At 48.0% G+C, this 20,307-nt stretch overlaps 3 protein-coding genes and 1 long non-coding RNA gene across 11 annotated transcripts; 3 read left to right on the forward strand and 1 right to left on the reverse strand.

Annotated features, from left to right (window-relative positions):
• Positions 1 to 4,933: 4,933 nt before the first annotated feature.
• UFC1 (ubiquitin-fold modifier conjugating enzyme 1) lies at positions 4,934 to 8,899 on the forward strand. The gene is made up of 6 exons (XM_010955681.3): positions 4,934 to 5,226; positions 7,212 to 7,279; positions 7,517 to 7,580; positions 7,872 to 7,948; positions 8,197 to 8,287; positions 8,482 to 8,899. Exons 1-6 carry the CDS (start codon positions 5,104 to 5,106, stop codon positions 8,557 to 8,559), a joined length of 501 nt encoding a protein of 166 aa, XP_010953983.1. The 5' UTR covers positions 4,934 to 5,103; the 3' UTR covers positions 8,560 to 8,899.
• Positions 8,900 to 9,522: 623 nt separating this feature from the next.
• On the forward strand, positions 9,523 to 15,668 carry USP21 (ubiquitin specific peptidase 21). Of its 4 annotated transcripts, XM_074349697.1 has the most exons (13): positions 9,524 to 9,733; positions 10,565 to 11,185; positions 11,984 to 12,043; positions 12,213 to 12,333; positions 12,556 to 12,667; positions 12,863 to 13,018; positions 13,459 to 13,523; positions 13,789 to 13,892; positions 14,076 to 14,162; positions 14,450 to 14,528; positions 14,759 to 14,866; positions 14,971 to 15,085; positions 15,297 to 15,668. In XM_074349697.1, the coding sequence occupies exons 2-13, from the start codon at positions 10,586 to 10,588 to the stop codon at positions 15,385 to 15,387; spliced, it is 1,698 nt and encodes a 565-aa protein (XP_074205798.1). In that variant the 5' UTR covers positions 9,524 to 9,733; positions 10,565 to 10,585; the 3' UTR covers positions 15,388 to 15,668. The 4 variants fall into 4 exon arrangements, with proteins under 4 accessions (XP_074205800.1, XP_074205801.1, XP_074205798.1 ...); XM_074349699.1 differs by lacking the exon at positions 14,971 to 15,085 and having other exon boundaries at positions 9,523 to 9,733; XM_074349698.1 differs by lacking the exon at positions 14,076 to 14,162.
• On the reverse strand, positions 15,460 to 16,424 carry LOC123617054 (uncharacterized). The gene is made up of 2 exons (XR_006725141.2): positions 16,286 to 16,424; positions 15,460 to 15,987 (listed from the first exon to the last, which is right to left on the reverse strand). It is a non-coding gene; the product is annotated as an uncharacterized LOC123617054 (long non-coding RNA).
• On the forward strand, positions 16,424 to 20,269 carry PPOX (protoporphyrinogen oxidase). 5 transcript variants are annotated; one of them, XM_045517161.2, is made up of 13 exons: positions 16,424 to 16,469; positions 16,857 to 16,951; positions 17,099 to 17,233; positions 17,336 to 17,484; positions 17,662 to 17,794; positions 18,095 to 18,239; positions 18,351 to 18,541; positions 18,987 to 19,047; positions 19,233 to 19,351; positions 19,425 to 19,535; positions 19,636 to 19,785; positions 19,927 to 19,969; positions 20,050 to 20,269. In XM_045517161.2, exons 2-13 carry the CDS (start codon positions 16,865 to 16,867, stop codon positions 20,190 to 20,192), a joined length of 1,467 nt encoding a protein of 488 aa, XP_045373117.1. In that variant the 5' UTR covers positions 16,424 to 16,469; positions 16,857 to 16,864; the 3' UTR covers positions 20,193 to 20,269. The 5 variants fall into 5 exon arrangements, with proteins under 5 accessions (XP_045373117.1, XP_045373116.1, XP_010953994.1 ...); XM_045517160.2 differs by lacking the exon at positions 16,424 to 16,469 and adding an exon at positions 16,488 to 16,685; XM_010955692.3 differs by lacking the exon at positions 16,424 to 16,469 and adding an exon at positions 16,492 to 16,685 and having other exon boundaries at positions 17,369 to 17,484.
• The last annotated feature ends 38 nt before the right edge of the window (positions 20,270 to 20,307 follow it).

Consider the following 20,307-nt stretch of genomic DNA (forward strand, 5'->3'; position numbering starts at 1 on the left):
ATTATAAGCAAAAAAACTGATAACTTCATATATGAAAATTTTCTACATGGTTAAAAAAAAATACCATAAATAAAAGCAAAGACAGATGACAAACTGGGAAAAATATTTACAACTCATCACAAATGGCTAATCTCTTTAATATAAAAAAAACTCATGCAAATCAGTAAGAAAAAATGGATGATAATCAAAAAGGAGCGAAGGATATAGGAACTTACAAAAAAAGAAATACAAATGGGTACTAAACCTATGAAAATATATTCAGCCGTACTTATAATAAGAGAAATGGACATTAAAATTTTCTTGCGATTCCATTTCAGTCATGAAATTGGCAAAAAAAAAAAATTTTAGAAACCCCAACTCTGTTGTTAACATTGATTTGTTTTGGGGGAAAGCTTGTCATTTCATATATCACCAATAGGAATAAAAATTGATTTAGTCTTTATAGAGGGCAATTTGGCAATATTTAACAAAATTTAAAATGCACCAATCTTTTGTGGCAACAGTTCCATATCTAAGTATTTATTATACATGTGCAAAATGATGAGTAGACAAGACTATAAACTGCAACATTGTTTGTAATAGCAGAAGACTGAACACAATCTAAATATACATCCATGAGGGTCTTGTTGAATAAATCATGGTAGATCCATACAGTGGTGTACATCTACTAAAGAAGAAAGGAGGGGAGAGGAGAAGAATGAGGTAGTTTTATATACATTAATTTGGAACAGCCTCCAAGATATGTTATCCAGTGAAAAAAGCAATGTGCAGAAATGTGTATAGTATGCTGTGATGTGCATAAAAAGTTTTAAAAGAATGCACATGTGTGTACATATTGGTAAGTGCATAGAATATATCTGAAAGGATATATAAAAAACTAGCTGGAGGGGAGGAACCCCTCGGGAAGGGTACTAAATAGCCAAGGAATGGGATAAGAAACTTGTGTTTCATTCTATATCCTCTTGTACATTTTGAATTTTGAGTAAATATGTGCATTATCTATTTAAGAGTGAATATTTTAAAACCATGTGTGTGTAAAATTTTGCAGTCTGATTTTATGCTTATTTTATAAATATTTGTATATAGCATATTGCATATAATTAGTATAACATTAATGGTTTCTAGGAGCTCTCTTTCCCCTTCTGTTACAAATAATGATCTGGATATTTGCTGTCATTAATAACTGTATTCCCTAATGCCTTCCAGCCTTTTGTATGCTCTTCTGTCTGCCTAGAATACCGTACTTACCTTGCTCTCTCCTTGCCTGCACATTCAGTGTATTCCTCCTAAGAGGTCCAGTTCAAATACTACTAGCTTTACCTTATTCTCTCAGGCATACTTATTCAGGCAGTACTTTGTATACCTCCAGAATAAAGATTTTTTATTTTATGGTAATTGATTGTGTATTAGTTTCTCCTCCCCAAAGACTACATCTTTTCATCTTTGTTAACAAAATCCTCTGGCACCCCCAACCCTTGCCAAGATCTTACTAGCTAGTAGAGAACAGTTAAACTCAAAGTCCATAGTTCCAATGTCCCTGGGGGTGATACCAGAGGGTCCTGTGCACAATTCAGCCCATTCCAGGGAGGGTTTGATTGTCTCATTTGTGTTCCTGCAGCTCTACTGCTTGGTTCAGAACCATCAGTCTTTGTGTTTTCAGAAACATGGGTTCATTATTGATAGCTATATGCCCTTTTAAGGCCCTGACCAGCCCCCTGCCACCACTTCCAACCCCCCCCCCCCAGATCCATGCTGCTAATTTCACATTGGGCTAGAAATGATAGAAAGGCTTATCAGTTGGTTAAGGATGTAATCTAGAGCCAGACTGTGCCTGAGAGTGAATTCCAGTTCTACAAATTAGTGTCTGTGTGTGTTTCTTTCATTGAACTTGACTATTCCTCATTTCTTCAAATGTAAATGAGGATAACGGAAGTCACTATCTTAAGGTTGTTGCCAGAATTAAAGGAGCTAATTTTGCAAAATGTTTAGGACAGTACCTAGCACATAGTAAGCACTGTGTAAATGTTAGGGGGTTTATTTATTTATTTATTTATTTATTTATTTATTTATTTATTTATTTAATCATTCTCTTTACCAAGTTCTCTAAGTGTGGACCTAATTCCCCACAGCATAACAGAGACCAAGTTATAACTTACAAGAATTCTTTGCTGAAGTGTCCAGAATAATTAAAGGCAGTAACAAAAGAGAAAAATTTCTAAAACCCATCTACACTGATCCTCTAAAGGGTGGCTACCTCCCTGTAGTAGAGCCAGCATTTCCCTCACCATTCTGAGTTATCTTCCAGAATATCAGAGTCCAGATTAACCCCTTAAAGACCAGAGGGAGAAAAAAATCTAAATTCCTTCCCTAATTCAAGATTTCTCCTTTTGTCCCAGGAGTTACCTTTCCCCATGGTGACCAACAGTGGGATTTTCAACCATTTTCAGGTGCTCCCTGTGTACCCAACAGTACTATCCCATTAACAATGGTCTGACATCAGTGCATTTCTCAGAATTGAGTTTTCCAATCAGTTCTGTCCAATTCCTTTTTATAGCTGTTCTAGGACAATTTCCATGAGGGCAAGGACTCTGCCTGCCTTGTGCTTGAATGTAGTAGGAACTCCATAAATATTTGCATGTGAATGAGCTCTTCCTTTGAAAAAAGATGAAGTTCCAACCTATACACTCTTCTTCAGTCTTTTCAAACTCTTGTGAGAATTACTTAAAGCAAGAATAAGCTAAGCTTATAATTTAAAAAGAAAAAAGAATCTCTAAAAGAAATATTCAGAGATACAACTATACTTATGAGACAGCCCAATGTCTAAAGAAGAGACAGCCTTTTGTATTATCATGTACATTATGAGCTCTGCTTTATAAAGTGCTCTAGTAAGGTGATGGGGGTGGGGCAGTAAGATGCAGATTTAAGAAGACAGCTTTTCTGATGCTTAACTTACCTATCAAGATATTCCTTTATTTTGAAAATATTCATTGAGCATTTACTTTGTGTCAGGCATTATGGCATTTGGTTTTAGAGACACAGCAATAAACAAGATTGACATGCAGTCCATGTTGTGAGCTTCCAGTCTTTCAAAACAATTAAAGATTACAATAGGGGAAGTATTCTAAAGCTAGAGGTCTTCTGCCTGAACTTGAACAAGAGTAGATCTGCATTGGTCATTTTTGTATTTTGAAATTTCAAGAGAGAGTCTGCTTGTTAACCTGGCTCTAGTATTTTAAAAGTTTGAAAATTAATGGCTTATATTTGATACGAATTTCATCCTGAAAGTCTATTATGTGAATGAATGAAGACACATTGCACATATAGTTACAGTCACCCTATAAGCATTACTATCCTCCTTTTATAGGTGAGAAAATGCAGTTCCCAGAGTTAAAGTAACTCTTCAAAGTCTTTTCCCTCCAATTTTATTGAGGAATAATTGACAAATACACTTGTATATAATTAAATTATTTGATATACATGTATATCATATACCTGTGATGATTTTATATACATATACATTGTGGAATGATTACCAAGATCAGTATAATTAACAGATCTGTCACCTCACATAGTTAACGTGTGTGTGTATGTATGTGTGTGTGTGTGTGCTGAGAATGCTTAATATATACTCTCAGCAACTTTCAAACATACAATACATACAATATCATTTTAGTAACTATAGTCATGATGTACATTAGATCCTCAGAATTTTTTCTTTTTATAACTGAAAGTTTATATCCTTTAACCTATATTTACCCATTTGTCTCTCTCTCCCCATCTCCAAAGTCTTATGCCAATTAAATTGCAAGCCTCATTCCAAATCTCTGCATCTGCCATCTCACAGTGCCCACACCCAAAAGGGAATAAACCTTTACTTCTCAAGGAGAGAGATCTCTAGTGAGATATTACAGAGCTTTGCCTTAGCCTTATTGAATATCCAATATTTTAAAGAAAGAAATAAAAGACAAAGCTCACATCATCATCTCAGTGATTAAAGAAAAAGTATTTGGAAAAAAAAAATCCACATCCATTCTTGATTAAAAAACCTTTAACACTAGAAAGAGAAAGGAACTTCTGTAGCCTGATAAAGGGCATTCACGAAAAGCCTACAGCTAATATTACACTTCAGAAAGACAATGCTTTTCCTCCTAAAATCAGAACAAGACAAGGATGTCTGCTCTCAACATTGTAATGGAGGTTTCAGCCATTAGAAATTAAATTTTGTAGATAAGACTATAGAATTTGATGGTTAATGGGCTCTGATCCAAAGTTACTGACACTGGTTGAAACTATCAACATTGTAAACAAGACACTTAAATTAAGGCTAAAAATAATGCTCTTGGGTTTAAAAGCCAACTTAGGAAGATACAACATTCTGCAAAGGATTACTGAGTACCTACTGTGTGTCGTGCACAAGAGTCAGAGACGTGACTCCTTCCTAGAGAAGTTAATTCCAGAAGCAAAAATGTCTAGGCTAGAGTAAGGCAACTCATCTTGCGACTTCTGAACTCCTTTGACACTTGTTAAAAATTGTTTAATTCTATTGTATTAAATCTAAACAGCCAAGACTGTATATTGTACTTTGATTCTCCACGGTTTCCAATCATTACCAGGAGCTCAATACCCTCTTATTGGATGACTGCATGCCTCCCTGCACACCCCCCGGGCCCCCGCTATCTCACCCGGACTACATGGAAGTTAAGGAAGCTTATTCCAAGCGTTAACGTGTGAATCTCGCGTTTTAAGAAAACAGTGCCTAGAACAGACTGAAATTCTAACAACTCTAAGTTTGGGAAAGTGGCCGGAAGGGTTTTCTGAGATTACGTTTCTGAGCATGAACGGAAGTCACTCTTTCAGCAATTTGCCGTTTATTAGGTGCCATACTCAGAACAGAGTAATCCGTTTCCTTTCTGTTCCTCTCGTTGTACCCACAAGCTGGTGACCAGGTGACAAATTTGTCTTCGTTACTAGAAAATAAAGATCGCATTCTAGGAAGCCTTAAGGTAGCCCAATATCCCATCTTCCCATAGTAAAGATGGAGGCACTCTGAATGTAAACTACAGGTAATGCCACTTCCGCATTTCACTTGCGCCCTGGACCAAGATGGCGGACGAGGCCACCCGGCGTGTTGTGTCTGAGATCCCGGTGCTGAAGACTAACGCAGGACCTCGAGATCGAGAGTTGTGGGTGCAGCGACTCAAAGAGGAGTATCAGTCTCTTATCCGGGTCAGTAGTGCTTCTGCTGCGGACCGCATCGCAAAAGGGTTGCGGGCAATCAGGTGTCCTTACGAATCGGCTCCGTGTGGAAGCCGCTTCCGGTTTTAAAGTTTAACTTCCAAATTCATAGATATTAGACGACTGCGGGGCTGAGGGGCTTAGGGAGGCGCGGAGGGGAGGAGGTAGAAGAGACTCAGGTTAGAAACCACGGTGGAACCAGACTTTGGCTAAAAACAGCAGTTACTTTAGGGATACGCTGCCCTGGAAGATGACGTGTTCTTCTGGCCCCAGATGGTTGCTCTCCTGGATGTAGGGGAGGTGGTCAAAAGGAATTCCTGATGCTCTAAGTCCTGGTCCGCTTCTCTCTGCTACCTCCTTTACTTGTCCTGAGGAAGGAATACACGTTAAAGCTAAAACCTCAAGCAGGTATTAGTTGCAGAGAGTTGAGGAGCTGAGCTCGTAGTTAGGAATGAGCCATGTTCTCAGCTAGTCTCCCTTCTGTGGAAGAAGAAAGTTTGACTTCCTTGCGGTGGTCTCTGTTTCAAAGACCAGCAGCTTTCCTGGTACATGTATTCATTTCATTAAAATATGTATATATTGTACATCTAGTACCACTTGGGAAGGCCAAATAAAGTGGAGCCAACCGAGATAGACAGAAACAGATCATTATAATACCTTACAAGGTGAAAGAGGGAAAGGGAGTCTGAGAAATTGCTAGAATGTTTGAAGCAGGAGGTGAGATACCTAATCCAGCTTGAGTCTGGTCAAGAAAGTCTTCCTAGAAGAGGCAATGCTTGAGCTGATCCTTAAACATAAGTTAGCCTGATAAAACATGAGGGTAAGAGAAGAACATTTAAGACAAAAGAAACGGCATAAGCAAAGGCATAGAAGCTAGAAACACCATGATGTGTGAAGAAACACAAGTAGTTCAGAGTTGTTAGAGCATCAAATGTGTGGCAGGGTGTGGTAGATAAGACTTGAGGAATAGGTTTGAGCACTTGAATTTTATCTTGGAGGCATTGGGATACCTTTAAAGGATTTTAAGTGGAGGAGTAACATGGTGAGATTTGAGTTTAGATTGATTACAGTGGAAGTAGGGAGGAAAACAGAATTGACAGGGATAAGACTAAAGTTAGGGGGCTGTCATTAATCCAGGCAAAGGATACTTCTCTGGCAAGGGAGATACCATGATCACAAAGGTGGTTTTCCCAGGGTGAGGCTTATCCATTGCACTCCAGATGTGCTGACCCCTGTGATTTCCTCAAGTTAAAAAAAAAAAAAAAAAAAAAAAGCCAAAGAAAGATGATGATCTAAACTCAGTAACTATAGTGAAGTTAGAGAGAAGAGATAGGTTTGAAGAATATTCAGAAGGTAATATCAGCAGGACATCATAAAGGACTGGTTTGTAGAGTAAACGAGAGGGAGGGTCAAGGATGACTCCCAGATTTTTGGCTTGGTTTTTGACTGAATGCTAATATTGCCACCTGAGATTGATACAGTGGAGAAACAGATCTGAAAGACTAGGGGGAAATGCTGAATTTCAGGTACCTGTGAAATGGAATTAGAAATTCCAGTAAACAGATGAATAATGGAGTTTGAAGCTCTGAGAAAAGGTCTGGATTAAAGATAAAGATTGGAAGTCATCAGCATATGGGTGCTAGTCAAAACCAGGACTATATGAGGTCCTCCAGCGAAGGAATATACCGTAAAATGAATTGTGGGATGAGGGCAGACACTGTCAGAAGTGAGAATAGGACCCAGAAAATATCATAAAGTGTTTTGTGCCAGCTAAATTGAGTGGAACCCAAGCATTCTGTTCTCTGCTCAGGATAAGTCCCCTACTTACCATGTAGATTTGTCTTCAGCTTTACTTATGCCAGAAAAGTTGGATAAACATACTAAGAGAGGAAGTAATCACACACTTTTCTTTTGAGGGAGTGGGGACTGCCCTTGGTCCCAACTCCCCCCTCAAAGACCTTATTCTCTGCTTTTAGTATGTGGAGAACAACAAGAATGCGGACAATGATTGGTTCCGACTGGAGTCCAACAAGGAAGGGACTCGGTAGGCAGACCCTCTTGGGAGGTGTGGGGGTGGGGATCTTACATAGTTTGAGCATTATGATGTCCTAAAGCACATTGCTAGGCCTTTCCTTTCCCTTTCTGGTCTCCACTGTCACAGTTCCAGAGTTCCCCAATTCGTACCCCATGAGGCTCCCAGGCTGGTCACCTAAACCAAGAAAGTGTCATTTGAGAATTAGAAGAATGTGAAGATTGGACTGAGGTTTGGTCTTTGTTACAGGTGGTTTGGAAAATGCTGGTACATCCATGACCTCCTCAAATATGAGTTTGACATCGAGTTTGACGTGAGTATGATGGAGTAGGGAATATGGAGGTTAGTAGAACAGGAGGGATTAGGTAATTATTCACAAGCTAACCTCTTTGAGGGACCAAAGAAAACTTTTTAAATGGGAGGGAAAGGCTGAAGTTTGAAGCAAGTGTAGGTTATAGTTACTCTTCTCCATGTCCAGAATCCTGGTATGTACATGCTGCTTGGGGAGTTCGCAGAGCATTTCATTTAAGAAATGTGTATGTCTGATTAGATTGGTTCCTTTCTATCTTGATTCTGTTTCATTAAGGCTTTATAATTCTTCCAGATTCCTATCACATATCCCACTACTGCTCCAGAAATTGCAGTCCCTGAACTGGATGGAAAAACAGCAAAGATGTACAGGTAGGACTGAAAAGGAGATGGGAAAAGGTCAAAGAAGGCTTTGGAGAAGAACTCTGGAAGGCAGGAATTTTCCCAGAGTCTGCTGGCCTAGAGCTGCTCCAGGTCTTCTGCCAACCCTGGGCAAAAGCACTTAGCTGAACTTGTTCTCAGTTCTGATCACTGGTAGTCTTCCTGTGCTCCCAAGAACCTGCTATGCTTTATAGCATACCTTGCATGTCAACACCTTCTTCATCTTGTCCCTCTTACAGGGGTGGCAAAATATGCCTGACCGATCACTTTAAGCCTTTGTGGGCCAGGAACGTGCCCAAGTTTGGACTAGCTCATCTCATGGCTCTAGGGGTAAGTCTGGAATACAGAGGGGGAGGGGGAAGTGGTTAGGTCCTAAGCAGTGTAATAAAAGTAACTGAGAGTACAAGGAATAACTGTTCTCCTTTGGGCGTGTTCTCCTAGAATATCTCTAGGAAGGAGCTTCTGTGGAATAAGAGGTATTGATTGGGTGGTAGTAATCTCACAGGGTCTCCCTTCTGTTGCAGCTGGGTCCTTGGCTGGCAGTGGAAATCCCCGATCTGATTCAGAAAGGAGTGATTCAGCATAAAGAGAAATGCAACTAATGAAGGATGGAGCCACTGAGGCAGGACAGAGGGACCTTTGATAGGCTACGTTCCTGTTTTCCTGTGCATCACTCTTCTTACTCACCTAACTGCTTACCCCCACACCCCTTCAGCCATAATTGTAGCTGCAACAGACACTGCTGAAAAAAACAACAGTACTGCTACTGAATTTCTGAGTTGGGCTACACAGGGAGGGGAAAGACTAGGGCCTTGAAAAACAGTTTATATCCCTTCTCCAGGTGGAGCAGTGTAAGGTGCTGGAGGGATGGGGGTGACTGAAAGTGGATACATAGTCTTTTTAGTTTCTGGAGATAACTCATCAATAAAAGCTGATTCCTCAGTGGCTTGTGGTTCTCATTGGTGGCAGTTAATAGAGGGTGAGCAGGCTAACGGTCAGCAGGCTGAGACCCAAGGCACCTGTACAATTACACTAGTTCCGGAAGGAGAGGGAAATGGAGGATGCTCTGGTCTGGAATTGGGGAATGAAAGGAAATCTTGACTGCTCTCTCTGCTGTTGAGTTCTGCTCTTGTCCTTTAGCAGGGAGCCTACTGCTTTGGCCTGCAAGATGCCTGAGGAATGGTTTTGCAGGGCTAACATTCTTTGCCCACCAGGGATCTTTCCAACCCTATGTGGATACTTCTTCACTGGTCTGTGGGCTGGATCCAGGCCCTGCAGCTTCCCACATTCACACCCCTGCTCCCTGGGAATGATATGTGCTGGAAGTCGGAGGGCCATACCATGATTGTCGTATCTACATCCCTAAAGGCCACAGGATGGGGCGATGGTATTCTGTACTTTAGGGACTTGCTTTGGAGCGATGATTTAAAGACAATCCTGGGCAGAACAGGGAACTGGCGGTCCTAAAGTTGGCTGTGTTTCCATGGTGTCGGCGGCGGAGCCGAGGGGGCGGGTTCACGCAAGCGCCATGAAAGCGGGTGGGTGGACTCCGAGTGTGGGTGCGCAGGCGCTGTGAGAGACAGTGAAGCCGGTGGCCGGTGGCCGGGCGGGACCAACAAAGATGGCGGCGGCCCCTGCGGCGGGAGAGATCTGGGCGACAGCTGCTGCTAAAGCTGCAGCCGGGCCTGCAGGGGGGCTGCACGAGGGTAGGAGGGGGTGGCCCTGAGCTGGGGCCTGGCCCCGGCTGGCCTCCCCCACCGCCTCACCGGGGGACAGGTACGGTCCGGGGCGTTATGGCGTGGGGGGGGGGGGGAGAATGCCGAGGGAGGACTGCTCCAGACCCGAGAGATCGCCCTCCACCAAGGCAGAGCCGCGGGGAGCCCAGCAGGCCTGGGAGAACTGGGCTGGAGCGACAGCATCCGTGGATCGCGGAGAACACGCCGCCGGACTCCGTAGCCAATCAGCGGCCTCGGCCTTTCTGCCCTCGAGGGGGGCGGACCCGGTTAAGCCTGCTGTGGTGGGAGAGGTGCAGAGATGAGGGGTCAGGGAGTTGTTTGTCGTCCCTCCCGGCCACTGCCCCTGATCCCCGACACCACTTTGGAGCTCAGAGGTGGGGGAGGGAGTGATTCGCAAGTCACCCTTTTAGTCGGCTTCATTTGCAGCCCGGAGGGGCAGGGGTTTGAGTATTGAATGCTGTCTTATGGACTGTTAGACTTGCATCCACACCCTCATTTGACCAGAGGTCCTAAGTCACCCAGGGCACATCCCACTTGACTAGCCAGGTATGGGGGACCTTCATGAGCATTTAGATTATAAAGACAGCCAAGATAGAGACTACTGTTGGCTCTCCAGTAAAGCTGTGTTCTGAAGGAAGAGGGTGAGGAATGTAGAAAGAGGCAAAGCCCTGGGCTACTACCATTCATTAATTCATTTACTTAATGGATACTAAGTATTTACTTTGTGCCAAACACTATGCTGGGTACTGGGGATACAGTGACTAACATCATAGACATGGTTCCTGCCCTCCATACATGTAGAAACTAGTATGGTAGCGTATGTTCTCATCTCCCTCCATATTCAAATATTGACCCTCTCTTCTCCTCCCAGGTCCAGTCTGTGGTGTCCACAATGCCCCAGGCTTCTGAGCACCGCTTGGGACGGACCCGAGAGCCACCTCTTAATGTCCAGCCCAGAGTGGGATCCAAGCTACCATTTGCTTCTCGGGCCCGGAGCAAGGAGCGCCGAAGCCCAGCCCCTGGGCCGAACCCTATGTTACGACCTCTGCCTCCCAGGCCAGGTCCCCCTGAGGAACGGCTCAAGAAACTGGAGCTGGGACGCGGACGGACCTCAGGCCCCCGTCCCAGAGGCCCGCTTCGGGCAGATCATGGAGTTCCCCTGCCTGGCTCACCACCCCCAGCTGTGGCTCTGCCTCTCCCATCCAGGACCAACCTAGCTCGTTCCAAGTCTGTGAGCAGTGGAGACTTGCGTCCAATGGGGATTGCCTTGGGAGGGCATCGTGGCACTGGAGAGCTAGGAGCTGCACTGAGCCGCTTGGCTCTACGGCCTGAGCCACCCCCTTTGAGACGTAGCACCTCTCTCCGCCGCCTTGGGGGCTTTCCTGGGCCCCCCACCTTGCTCAGCATACGGACGGAGCCCCCTACTTCCCATGGCCCTTTCCACGTGATATCTGCCCGGCCCTCTGAGCCTTTCTACTCCAATGACAAGATGGTGAGGACTTGCCAGCACATATGGTCTTCCATGCCCGTGTTCTTCCATGCCTCCAGCTTTCTTGCCATCATATGGCTTTCCTTTCCCCCTTTTCCCCAAGTTCTTTTTCAACCCCTCATTACAGCAGTTTGGACTTTCCTCTCCCTTACTTAAGTACCCTTGAGCCTCATAGGCCCTTTTCGGGGTTGTCTGTGACTACCCAGCATGATGTGCCATTTCAGTCCCCTGGGAATTAACTCAACCATTTGGAATTCTTCTTTGGGTCCCCAGGCCCTTACTTTCCCTTGCTGTACCTTCTCTCCTGGGATGCAGCCTAGGCCTAATTAATCTCTGGAGCCCAAGAGGGGCGGGCTTAGAACATCTGAGCTAGTGTGGTTGCCCATTTCCCAAGCTAAGTAAGCTAGGCTGATTGCAGTTGGAGCCATCAGGAGAGGGTGCAGGAAGTGGCCACGGGTGCAGGAGGGGGTCTTGGGGGTAGCAAGGTTGGGGTGGGGAGCAACTGGGCAACCATGCCAGTGCTTGGGGAGTTGCCCCAGGAGCTGTATCGCCGGCTAGCTGGGCAAAGGAGTAAGTGGGCAACAGGTGGGACAGCCATGGCTGAGTCCGTGGTACACTCAGCTGTGATGGGCTTACTGCTCATGGCCAGTGAGGTAGGGAGACCCCAATACCCAGTGAGGGAGAGTGTGGAGTTTGGGGGTGAAGGCTGGGGTTGGGGAGGCAGTGGGCAGCATGCTGTCGAAAGGTTAAAGTGCCAGGTGGGATATATGGGAACCCGCTGACTGTACTCTGACCTTCCAGGCTCATCACACACTGCTTCTGGGCTCCGGTCATGTTGGCCTCCGAAATCTGGGGAACACGGTAAGAGCCATTCTTCTGTCTTTTGTAACAGGAATGTGAAATGGTGCTGGGGCAGGCGTGGGGAAGGAAACTTAGGGAAGGCGTGGGAAAGGAGAGCTTAAGGAGTTCTCCTAAGGCTTCCTGGGCACTGGTCTGGAGAGATAATGACAGTGTCTCTGCTGCTCTCCAGTGCTTCCTGAATGCTGTGCTGCAGTGTTTGAGCAGCACTCGGCCTCTTCGGGACTTCTGTCTGAGAAGGGACTTCCGGCAAGAGGTGCCTGGAGGAGGCCGAGCCCAAGAGCTCACTGAAGGTGGGGCAACAACTCCTGCTCCCTCCTTTCAAGTCTTCTTTCCCCAGCCCTTTGTATGTCCACCTGCCAGTGCTGGTGGCCCCAACCCTGAAAGCTGTCAATTGTATCTGTTTTTCCCAGTGCCTCCTTTCCTAGAGGTTGTTTTCGATTCTCTGAGCCTCCTCTTGCTTTCTTCTTCCAGTTGTTAACCTTTCTTTCCATTCCCCATTCCCACCCCGATAGCCTTTGCAGATGTGATTGGTGCCCTGTGGCACCCTGACTCCTGCGAAGCTGTGAATCCTACTCGGTTCCGAGCTGTCTTCCAGAAATACGTTCCCTCCTTCTCTGGATACAGGTGGGAGAGCTTGGGGTGTGGGATTTCTCTCTGGCCATGTTTTGGGGTAGGGCCGACCAGGGCCCCTGGCAGCAACATTCTGAGCCTTGAGATGATCTTCATCTAGGAAGTGGGGACTGATGCCTGGGCAGGAGTTAGTGTCTGTGGTCAGATCTAGGTAGAGGTCAGTTGCCCACACTCGTCGTCTGACTGCAGCCAGCAGGATGCGCAAGAGTTTCTGAAGCTCCTCATGGAGCGGCTACACCTCGAAATCAACCGACGAGGCCGCCGGGCTCCACCAATCCTGGCCAGTGGTCCAGCTCCCTCTCCACCCCGCCGCGGAGGGGCTCTGCTAGAAGAACCTGAGTTAAGGTAAGATTGCTCCCCCTTCTTTTTCTCCCCAGTAGTTTATCAGCAGCATTCATCCTTCACAGAACTGAGCTAGTCAAGATTGAAGATGTAGGGTCCAGGGAAATGCTTAGCTTAGAAAATGGTTTGAGAAGCAGTGCAGAAGTAGGAAGAGGCAGGAGGAGGAGGGAGGCTGAGGGGTACAGATGGAGACAGAGGAGAATGCTAGGGATGTTACCATTTTGTCGGAGGAGGATATAATTAATTTCCATCAAGGTACCTAAGGGGTTTGAACCAGATGGAGGAAGACAGCATGTTCTTCCTTTGACTCTTTCTTGAAATTTAGAGAAGGAGCTGGGATATGGGTGGGGTACAGGGCTCTATGGATCACTTCAGTGGTGTTGGGGGTGCCCAGTGTTCCTAGTATCTCATGGGTGCTCCCCACTTCCCTTGATCTGTGGTAGCGATGATGACCGAGCCAACTTAATGTGGAAGCGTTACCTGGAGCGAGAGGACAGCAAGATTGTGGGTATGGAACGGGACAAAGTGATGGCGGGATATTAGGGCATGGGGGGCGGGGTGCAGGCTTCACAGAAAAAAATAAGTATTATCAGGGGTATGTAAATAAGACTGGATGATGAAAATGTGGAAAAGGTGTGAGGGGGTTGGGAGGAACGGTGGTGGTGGGAAAGGAAGGGTCAGGCAAAGAAAGGGGTGGGAAGAGACAGGAATCCAAGGGAGCATCTCAGGCATCCCACAATGACTGTTTCTCCTGCCCCTTTGCTTTTATCTAGACCTGTTTGTGGGCCAGTTGAAAAGTTGTCTCAAGTGCCAGGCCTGTGGGTATCGCTCCACGACCTTCGAGGTTTTTTGTGACCTGTCCCTGCCCATCCCCAAGGTGGGATTCCAGAGGATTCCAGGGGTGGATGGGACATGGGTTCTGTGACCCACCCCTACCCACCCCCAGTGTGGGAGGGAACCCTGTGGGTCTCTGGAGCAGAGTTGAAGCCTGGATTAATTGAGAAGAGTTGGAAAAGGAAATTCAGAACATGCTGACCCTTCATTCCCGTTTCCCCCCCAGAAAGGATTTGCTGGGGGCAAGGTGTCTCTGCGGGATTGTTTCAGCCTTTTCACCAAGGAAGAAGAGCTAGAATCGGAGAATGCCCCAGTATGTGGGGGTTCATAAGGGATATAGTAAGGGTGGGAGACCTGGGGAGGGGGCTCCATATGGATAAAAGGGGTTGCATGATGCCTTAGTATGAGGAAAAACACTTAAGTGTCAGGGTTTGTGTTGGAATTCCAGATATATCTTACTACTCCTAGGGCAAAGGGCAGAAAGGCAGAGGATACAGAAGTAATAGCATAGTAAATTTATACGTAAGTCAGGGTGTCAGAAAAGCCAGTTGAGGTGAGGATCACATTAACCTGATCACGTGTTATTTGACATTTATTCAGGTGTGTGACCGATGTCGGCAGAAAACACGAAGTACCAAAAAGTTGACAGTACAGAGATTCCCCCGAATCCTCGTGCTCCGTATCCTAATCTTCAAATTTTTGTTTCTCCCATCCATTCTTTTTCCTCATTCTCCATATTTGCACAGGCTGGACATTTGGGAATTCAGTTTTCCTTAGGAAAAGCCTGCCAGTCCACCTATCCCTACCATGCTCCCAGTGTGTGTTCAGGGAGGGGAGTGGACAACATTCAAGACCTCTGTCCCCCTCAAAGGCCCTCTACGTCCCAAATTCTCCTTAACCAGAGCTTAGATCTTAATCGATTTTCTGCCTCCCGAGGCTCCATCAAGAAAAGTTCAGTAGGTGTAGACTTTCCACTGCAGCGACTGAGCCTAGGGGACTTTGCCAGTGACAAAGTCGGTGAGTCTGGTAGGGAAGGTCCTAAGGAGTCTCATGAAGGGAAGGGAGAGAGTGGGAGCGGGGAACAGCTCTGACTGTAGAATTGGTCATCTCTAACCCCACAGGAAGCCCCATATATCAGCTGTATGCCCTTTGCAACCACTCGGGCAGCGTCCACTATGGCCACTACACAGCCCTATGCCGGTGCCAGACTGGCTGGCATGTCTACAATGACTCTCGGTGAGAGCAGCCTCCTATCCAACTCCTGCCCCATTCCTGCTGCAGCCCTGACACCCTTCCGTAATATGAAGCCCTAGGAGAACAGAGTGCCTCGTAAAAGGAGAGGGGGTCTTTCTTGATCACTACCTGGATGCTGTGAGGTTGATCTTGGTGGGTAGGGGGTAATATACAGGAATGATCACACCGCTTTCCCCATCTCCGTTCTTCCTAGTGTCTCCCCTGTCAGTGAAAACCAAGTGGCATCCAGTGAGGGCTACGTGCTGTTCTACCAACTGATGCAGGAGCCACCCCGGTGCCTGTGACACCCTCTTTAAGCCCTGGCACCTGTGAAACCCTTTCAACACCCTTAAGCCCCAAGCTCCCCGTTTACCTCAGAGACGTCTATTTTTGTGTCTTTTTAATCGGGGAGGGGGGAGGGGGTGGTGGTACCTCCCATTATTTTTTTTATTAAGAAGTATCCTTCCACCTGGAGGCTCCCTTGTCTCCCAGCCCCATGTACAAAGCTCCCCAGCCCCCTGCCTGTGTACAGCCCCCAGACCCTCTACAATCTCACTTTTTGTGAATAAATTTATTAAGAAAAAGATATCGTTATTTGTATTTGTGCGTAGGGGGTGGGGATACAGAACTGGGCCGAATTGTAGTCTTCCTAGGACTCAGTTTCCTCTCTGAACAGATGGGGCGTGCTCAGCCTTGTGGGTGGGATTGAGGACGACGGTGCCCGACCGGGACACGCTGATGCCAACGTTTGCCCAAGCAGCGAAGGCTTACATGGGAGGAAACGGGAAGGCGAGCTTGAGACTCGTGAAGCTGCGGGGAAGCCTGGAACTAGAGTGCAGGCACTGGGTCGACGGGTTTTGCCGGCAAAGGGGGCTGCCCCTCGAGAGCGAGGCACCCAAGGACCCCTGTTGACAAACACAGTACGTTGCCGGGCGGCCCTAGCTCCCGTAGGCCCAGGCTGTTGCTAACATCAAGGAGCTGTTTATGGAGCTGCCTCCCCACAGACCAGCCTCGAGTGTCCCTATCTACTCTCCCTACAACGAAAGCTCATGGGGCCCTTCCTCCAGGGTTCTCACCCTAACTGGGCTTGAGAAGCTTGAGCTGGGGAATGCAAACCAGGATCTAGCTCTCGTCACTCCAGCCCTGAGGGGAGGGTGGTGCTGGATATGGCCACTGTCTACAAATCGGCGCCGAACCAGTTACCTCCAGCACCGCAGAGCTGCTATCTCTCCGCCTTTGCGGGAGGAGGAGCCACTGTCAGTTCAGTATTTTCACTGGTGGATGTGATCCGGGACCTTCTAGGACTCACCAATCCAGAAGCAGAAAAAGTAGGTTCTGGAACTTGCCGCGAGAATAAAGTGGACGGGGAGTCAGAGAGACCTAAAAGGTTGGGGGCGGAGGCAGCGAACTGAAAACGTTAGGCCTAGTGAGGGGTGGGAGGGAGAGCGCTTCCGAACTCAGGCAGCCAGTAGGCGCCCCGAACCCTGCGCGGGAAGATAGCATGGGTGTGGTCCTTATCCCCCTCCCCGCGGAACGCCGGCTGGGTTTGTCTTGAGACCTATACCTCTTCTTTCCCCCTCATTTTTCTCACCTCTCTCTTTGGGTAAGTCCTGGGCCCTGGACAGGGACCTCACAGTTCCACCAGCCCATCCGCTGGCTCTGCCTTAGTTTTCCCTAAAGCAGTGAATGGCGGGGGTGGAACGCAGAACTGGCCAGGCTTTGGGAGAGCAAGGGGATTCCGGTCAGCCTGTCCGTATCGCCTCCTTTCCCCCAGGCTTCCCAATGGGTCGGACCGTGGTCGTCCTGGGCGGAGGCATCAGCGGCTTGGCCGCCAGTTACCACCTGATCCGGGCCTCCTGTCCGCCCAAGGTGAGTGCCCCAACCCGCCATGCCTGAGGGACCCTCCTTTAATACTCTGCTTCCATTTCCAGCAAGAAGGAATGCGCCCCCTCCTTCCCGTCCACACCCTTTAACCTGAGGCTATAGGCCGTGCTGCTGTCTCCCTCTTGTCCGCAGGTGGTCTTGGTGGAGGGCAGCAAGCGCCTAGGAGGCTGGATTCGCTCAGTAAGAGGACCAGATGGTGCTATCTTTGAACTTGGACCTCGAGGAATTCGGCCTGCAGGAGCCCTGGGAGCCCGGACCCTGCTCATGGTGAGCAGCTTGTGGAATGCCTAGGAGAGGTTGAGGAGAGGCCTTCGCTAGAAGATAGAGGTGATGGGAGGAAGTAGATTTGGTGGTCAGTCCTTTCCTTAGTTTCTCCTCTTTTTGAGGACATGTGGAGAGCAGGTTTCTGAGCTTGGCTTGGACTCACAAGTGTTACCTGTCCGGGGAGACCATCCAGCTGCCCAGAACAGGTTCCTGTATGTAGGTGGTGCCCTGCACGCCCTGCCGTCTGGCATCAGGTAACCGTATCACCTCCTTACTGCTGTCCTACTTTGTTTCATCATCACATCCCTTCCATTTCCTCATCACCCAGTCTGTTAGCCCTCCCAGCAAAAGGGGCCAAATAAATGGAAATGACCCCTGGAGCTGGGGAGGTAAGTCAGAGCTCCCTCTTCACTTTGCCTTCCTCCATGCAGGGGGCTACTTCGCCCTTCACCTCCCTTCTCCAAACCTCTGTTTTGGGCTGGGCTAAGGGAGTTGACCACACCCCGGGGGAAAGACCCTGATGAGACTGTGCACAGTTTTGCCCAGCGCCGCCTTGGTCCTGAGGTAACACTGCCCAGAGGCCCCCACAACCCTGCCCTCCTAAATTAGCTGCAGAGCTCCTTACTCAGACCTACAGCCTAGGGTCTCTTCTGTATCATCTGAAAATGCCCTCTTCCCTTCATACCCAGTAGTCCCCAAAACTCAGTGTTGGGGGTGAATGCCTTCACTTCCGTCCCATTCTTCTGTTATGGTGGAACTGCTTCCCAACCAAACCCTACCCTACCTCCATTCCCTACCAAGCAGGGGCAGGGGAAATTAGTGCAGCTTATTCCTTGGACTCTCAATCCCAGTCTCACCCTTAAGGTGGCGTCTCTAGCCATGGACAGTCTCTGCCGCGGAGTGTTTGCTGGCAACAGCCGTGAGCTCAGCATCAGGTCCTGCTTTCCCAGTCTCTTCCAAGCTGAGCAAACCCATCGTTCCATATTACTGGGGCTGCTGCTGGGGGCAGGTGAGGGGGGGGTGTTGGTTCAAGGGTTGAAGATATTAAGGACTGCCAGAGTGAGGGACTGGAGGCAAGGGGTGCTATTCTAATGATTCTTCTCTGCTTCCTTCCCTGCAGGGCGGAGCCCACAGCCAGACTCAGCTCTCATTCGCCAAGCTAGAGCTGAGCGCTGGAGCCAGTGGTCACTCCGTGGAGGGCTGGAGACGTTGCCCCAGGCCCTTAACACCTATCTGACTAGTAGGGGTGTCAGTATTCTCAAAGGCCAGCCAGTCTGTGGGCTTAGCCTCCAGGCAGGAGGGCGCTGGAAGGTAGGAGAGCCCCCTGGAGTGTAACCAACCTGTGTGTTAGAGTTTTCATCTTTGTCTAAATGCTTTAGTTGGCAAAACTGGAGTTACTCCTTGTTTTCCCGCCCTAGAAGCTATTTAAATAGGGGCTACCCCTGGTTCTTAGGCCTTATTTGTGGACCTTGCTCCAAGACCCATTTGATCCAAGTTTTTGGACTGAAGTAGTGCTTATAAGGCTCCCAGGTAGGAGAAAGAACCACCCAGCTCCCCTAAACATTTCAGAGTGGCCACACTGGCCTCTGGCCCAATTCCTGGAGTAATAGGGGGTTGATTTTTGTGCTGACTACTTAGTCATTCAGTCTCTTCATCCTGGGTCAGCACCTAGTCTCTCTCTTGCCACTTGGGTACCTGGGAAACTGAGGCAAAATTCTCATGATCTGTGTGTCTTTCAATGTTTTCATCCTCCCAGGTGTCTCTAGGGCACAGCAGCCTGGAGGCTGACCACATTATTAGTGCCGTTCCAGCTTCAGGTAATGGGGTAGCCACCCTCCCCTTCCCTAACCAGGGTGAGGCAAACTGTAGCTTCTTCCTGGGCCAACAGAACCATACCATGCCCCTGAACTGGTCATCCCTGTGGGAGTCCAATCCCAAGGAGGGTTGGTGAAACTGTAGTGTGTCTGCCTCCTGAGGCTGGCCTCTGACTGCTCTCCTCTAGTACTCAGCAAGCTGCTCCCTACTGAGGCTGCACCTCTGGCTCGTGCCTTGAGTACCATCACTGCTGTGTCTGTGGCTGTGGTGAATCTACAATACCAAGGAGCTCGTCTGCCTGTCCAGGTGACAGAGGAAGGGGAGACATGGGCTCATCTGGAACCCTTCCCTCCTGACCCAGTCTTTTCCTGTTCGCCAGGGATTTGGACATTTGGTGCCATCCTCAGAAGATCCAGGCATCCTGGGAATCGTGTATGACTCAGTCGCTTTCCCTGAGCACGATGGGAGCCCCCCTGGTCTCAGACTGACTGTGAGAGAAGGCAGCTTTGCTTAGTGGGGGTTCCCAAAGGGCTCCTCTGTGCCCCAGTATAGGTAAGTCCAGGCTGGTCAGTGCCATATTCCCTCCCTAGGTGATGCTGGGAGGTTCCTGGTTACAGATGCTAGAAGCCAAGGGCTGTGTCTTATCTCAGGAGCTGTTCCAACAGAAGGCAGAGAAAGCAGCTGCCACACAATTAGGTCTGAAGGAGCCACCAAGTCACTGCTTGGTCCATCTACACAAAGTGAGTTGGTAACACAAGATAAACACTTTTCAACTACCCCCTGAAGGCCTTGGAGGCAGGGACTAGTATATTTGTCATTGTCCATCTAGGCCTGGGACATCAGTAATAATTTTTTCCTTGTATTCCCTTTTCTCTCTCCAGAACTCCATCCCTCAGTATACACTAGGCCACTGGCAAAAACTGGGTAAGTTGGGAAGGCAACTGGGCTGCGGAGAGCCATGGAGACCCCCACCTGTAACATTCCTTTTTATCTTTTCCTTCCAGAGTCAGCTACCCAATTCCTGGCTGCTCAAAAGCTGCCCTTGACTCTGGCCGGAGCCTCCTATGAGGGGGTTGCTGTCAATGATTGCATAGAGAGTGGGCGCCAGGCAGCAGTCCAGGTCCTAGGCATAGACCCTAACAGTTGATCCTCAATTCCCACATCTTCCTGCCTCCTGCAGGTGGGGATTCTCTTACCCATGAAAATAAAAGTTGCTGGAGTTTAGCTTGGTCTGGCTGTTCCATCACCTACGGGCATAAGGA

The sequence above is a fragment of the Camelus bactrianus genome, chromosome 21, assembly GCF_048773025.1.
Source record: "Camelus bactrianus isolate YW-2024 breed Bactrian camel chromosome 21, ASM4877302v1, whole genome shotgun sequence".
In the NCBI taxonomy this organism is placed as follows: Eukaryota; Metazoa; Chordata; class Mammalia; order Artiodactyla; family Camelidae; genus Camelus; species Camelus bactrianus.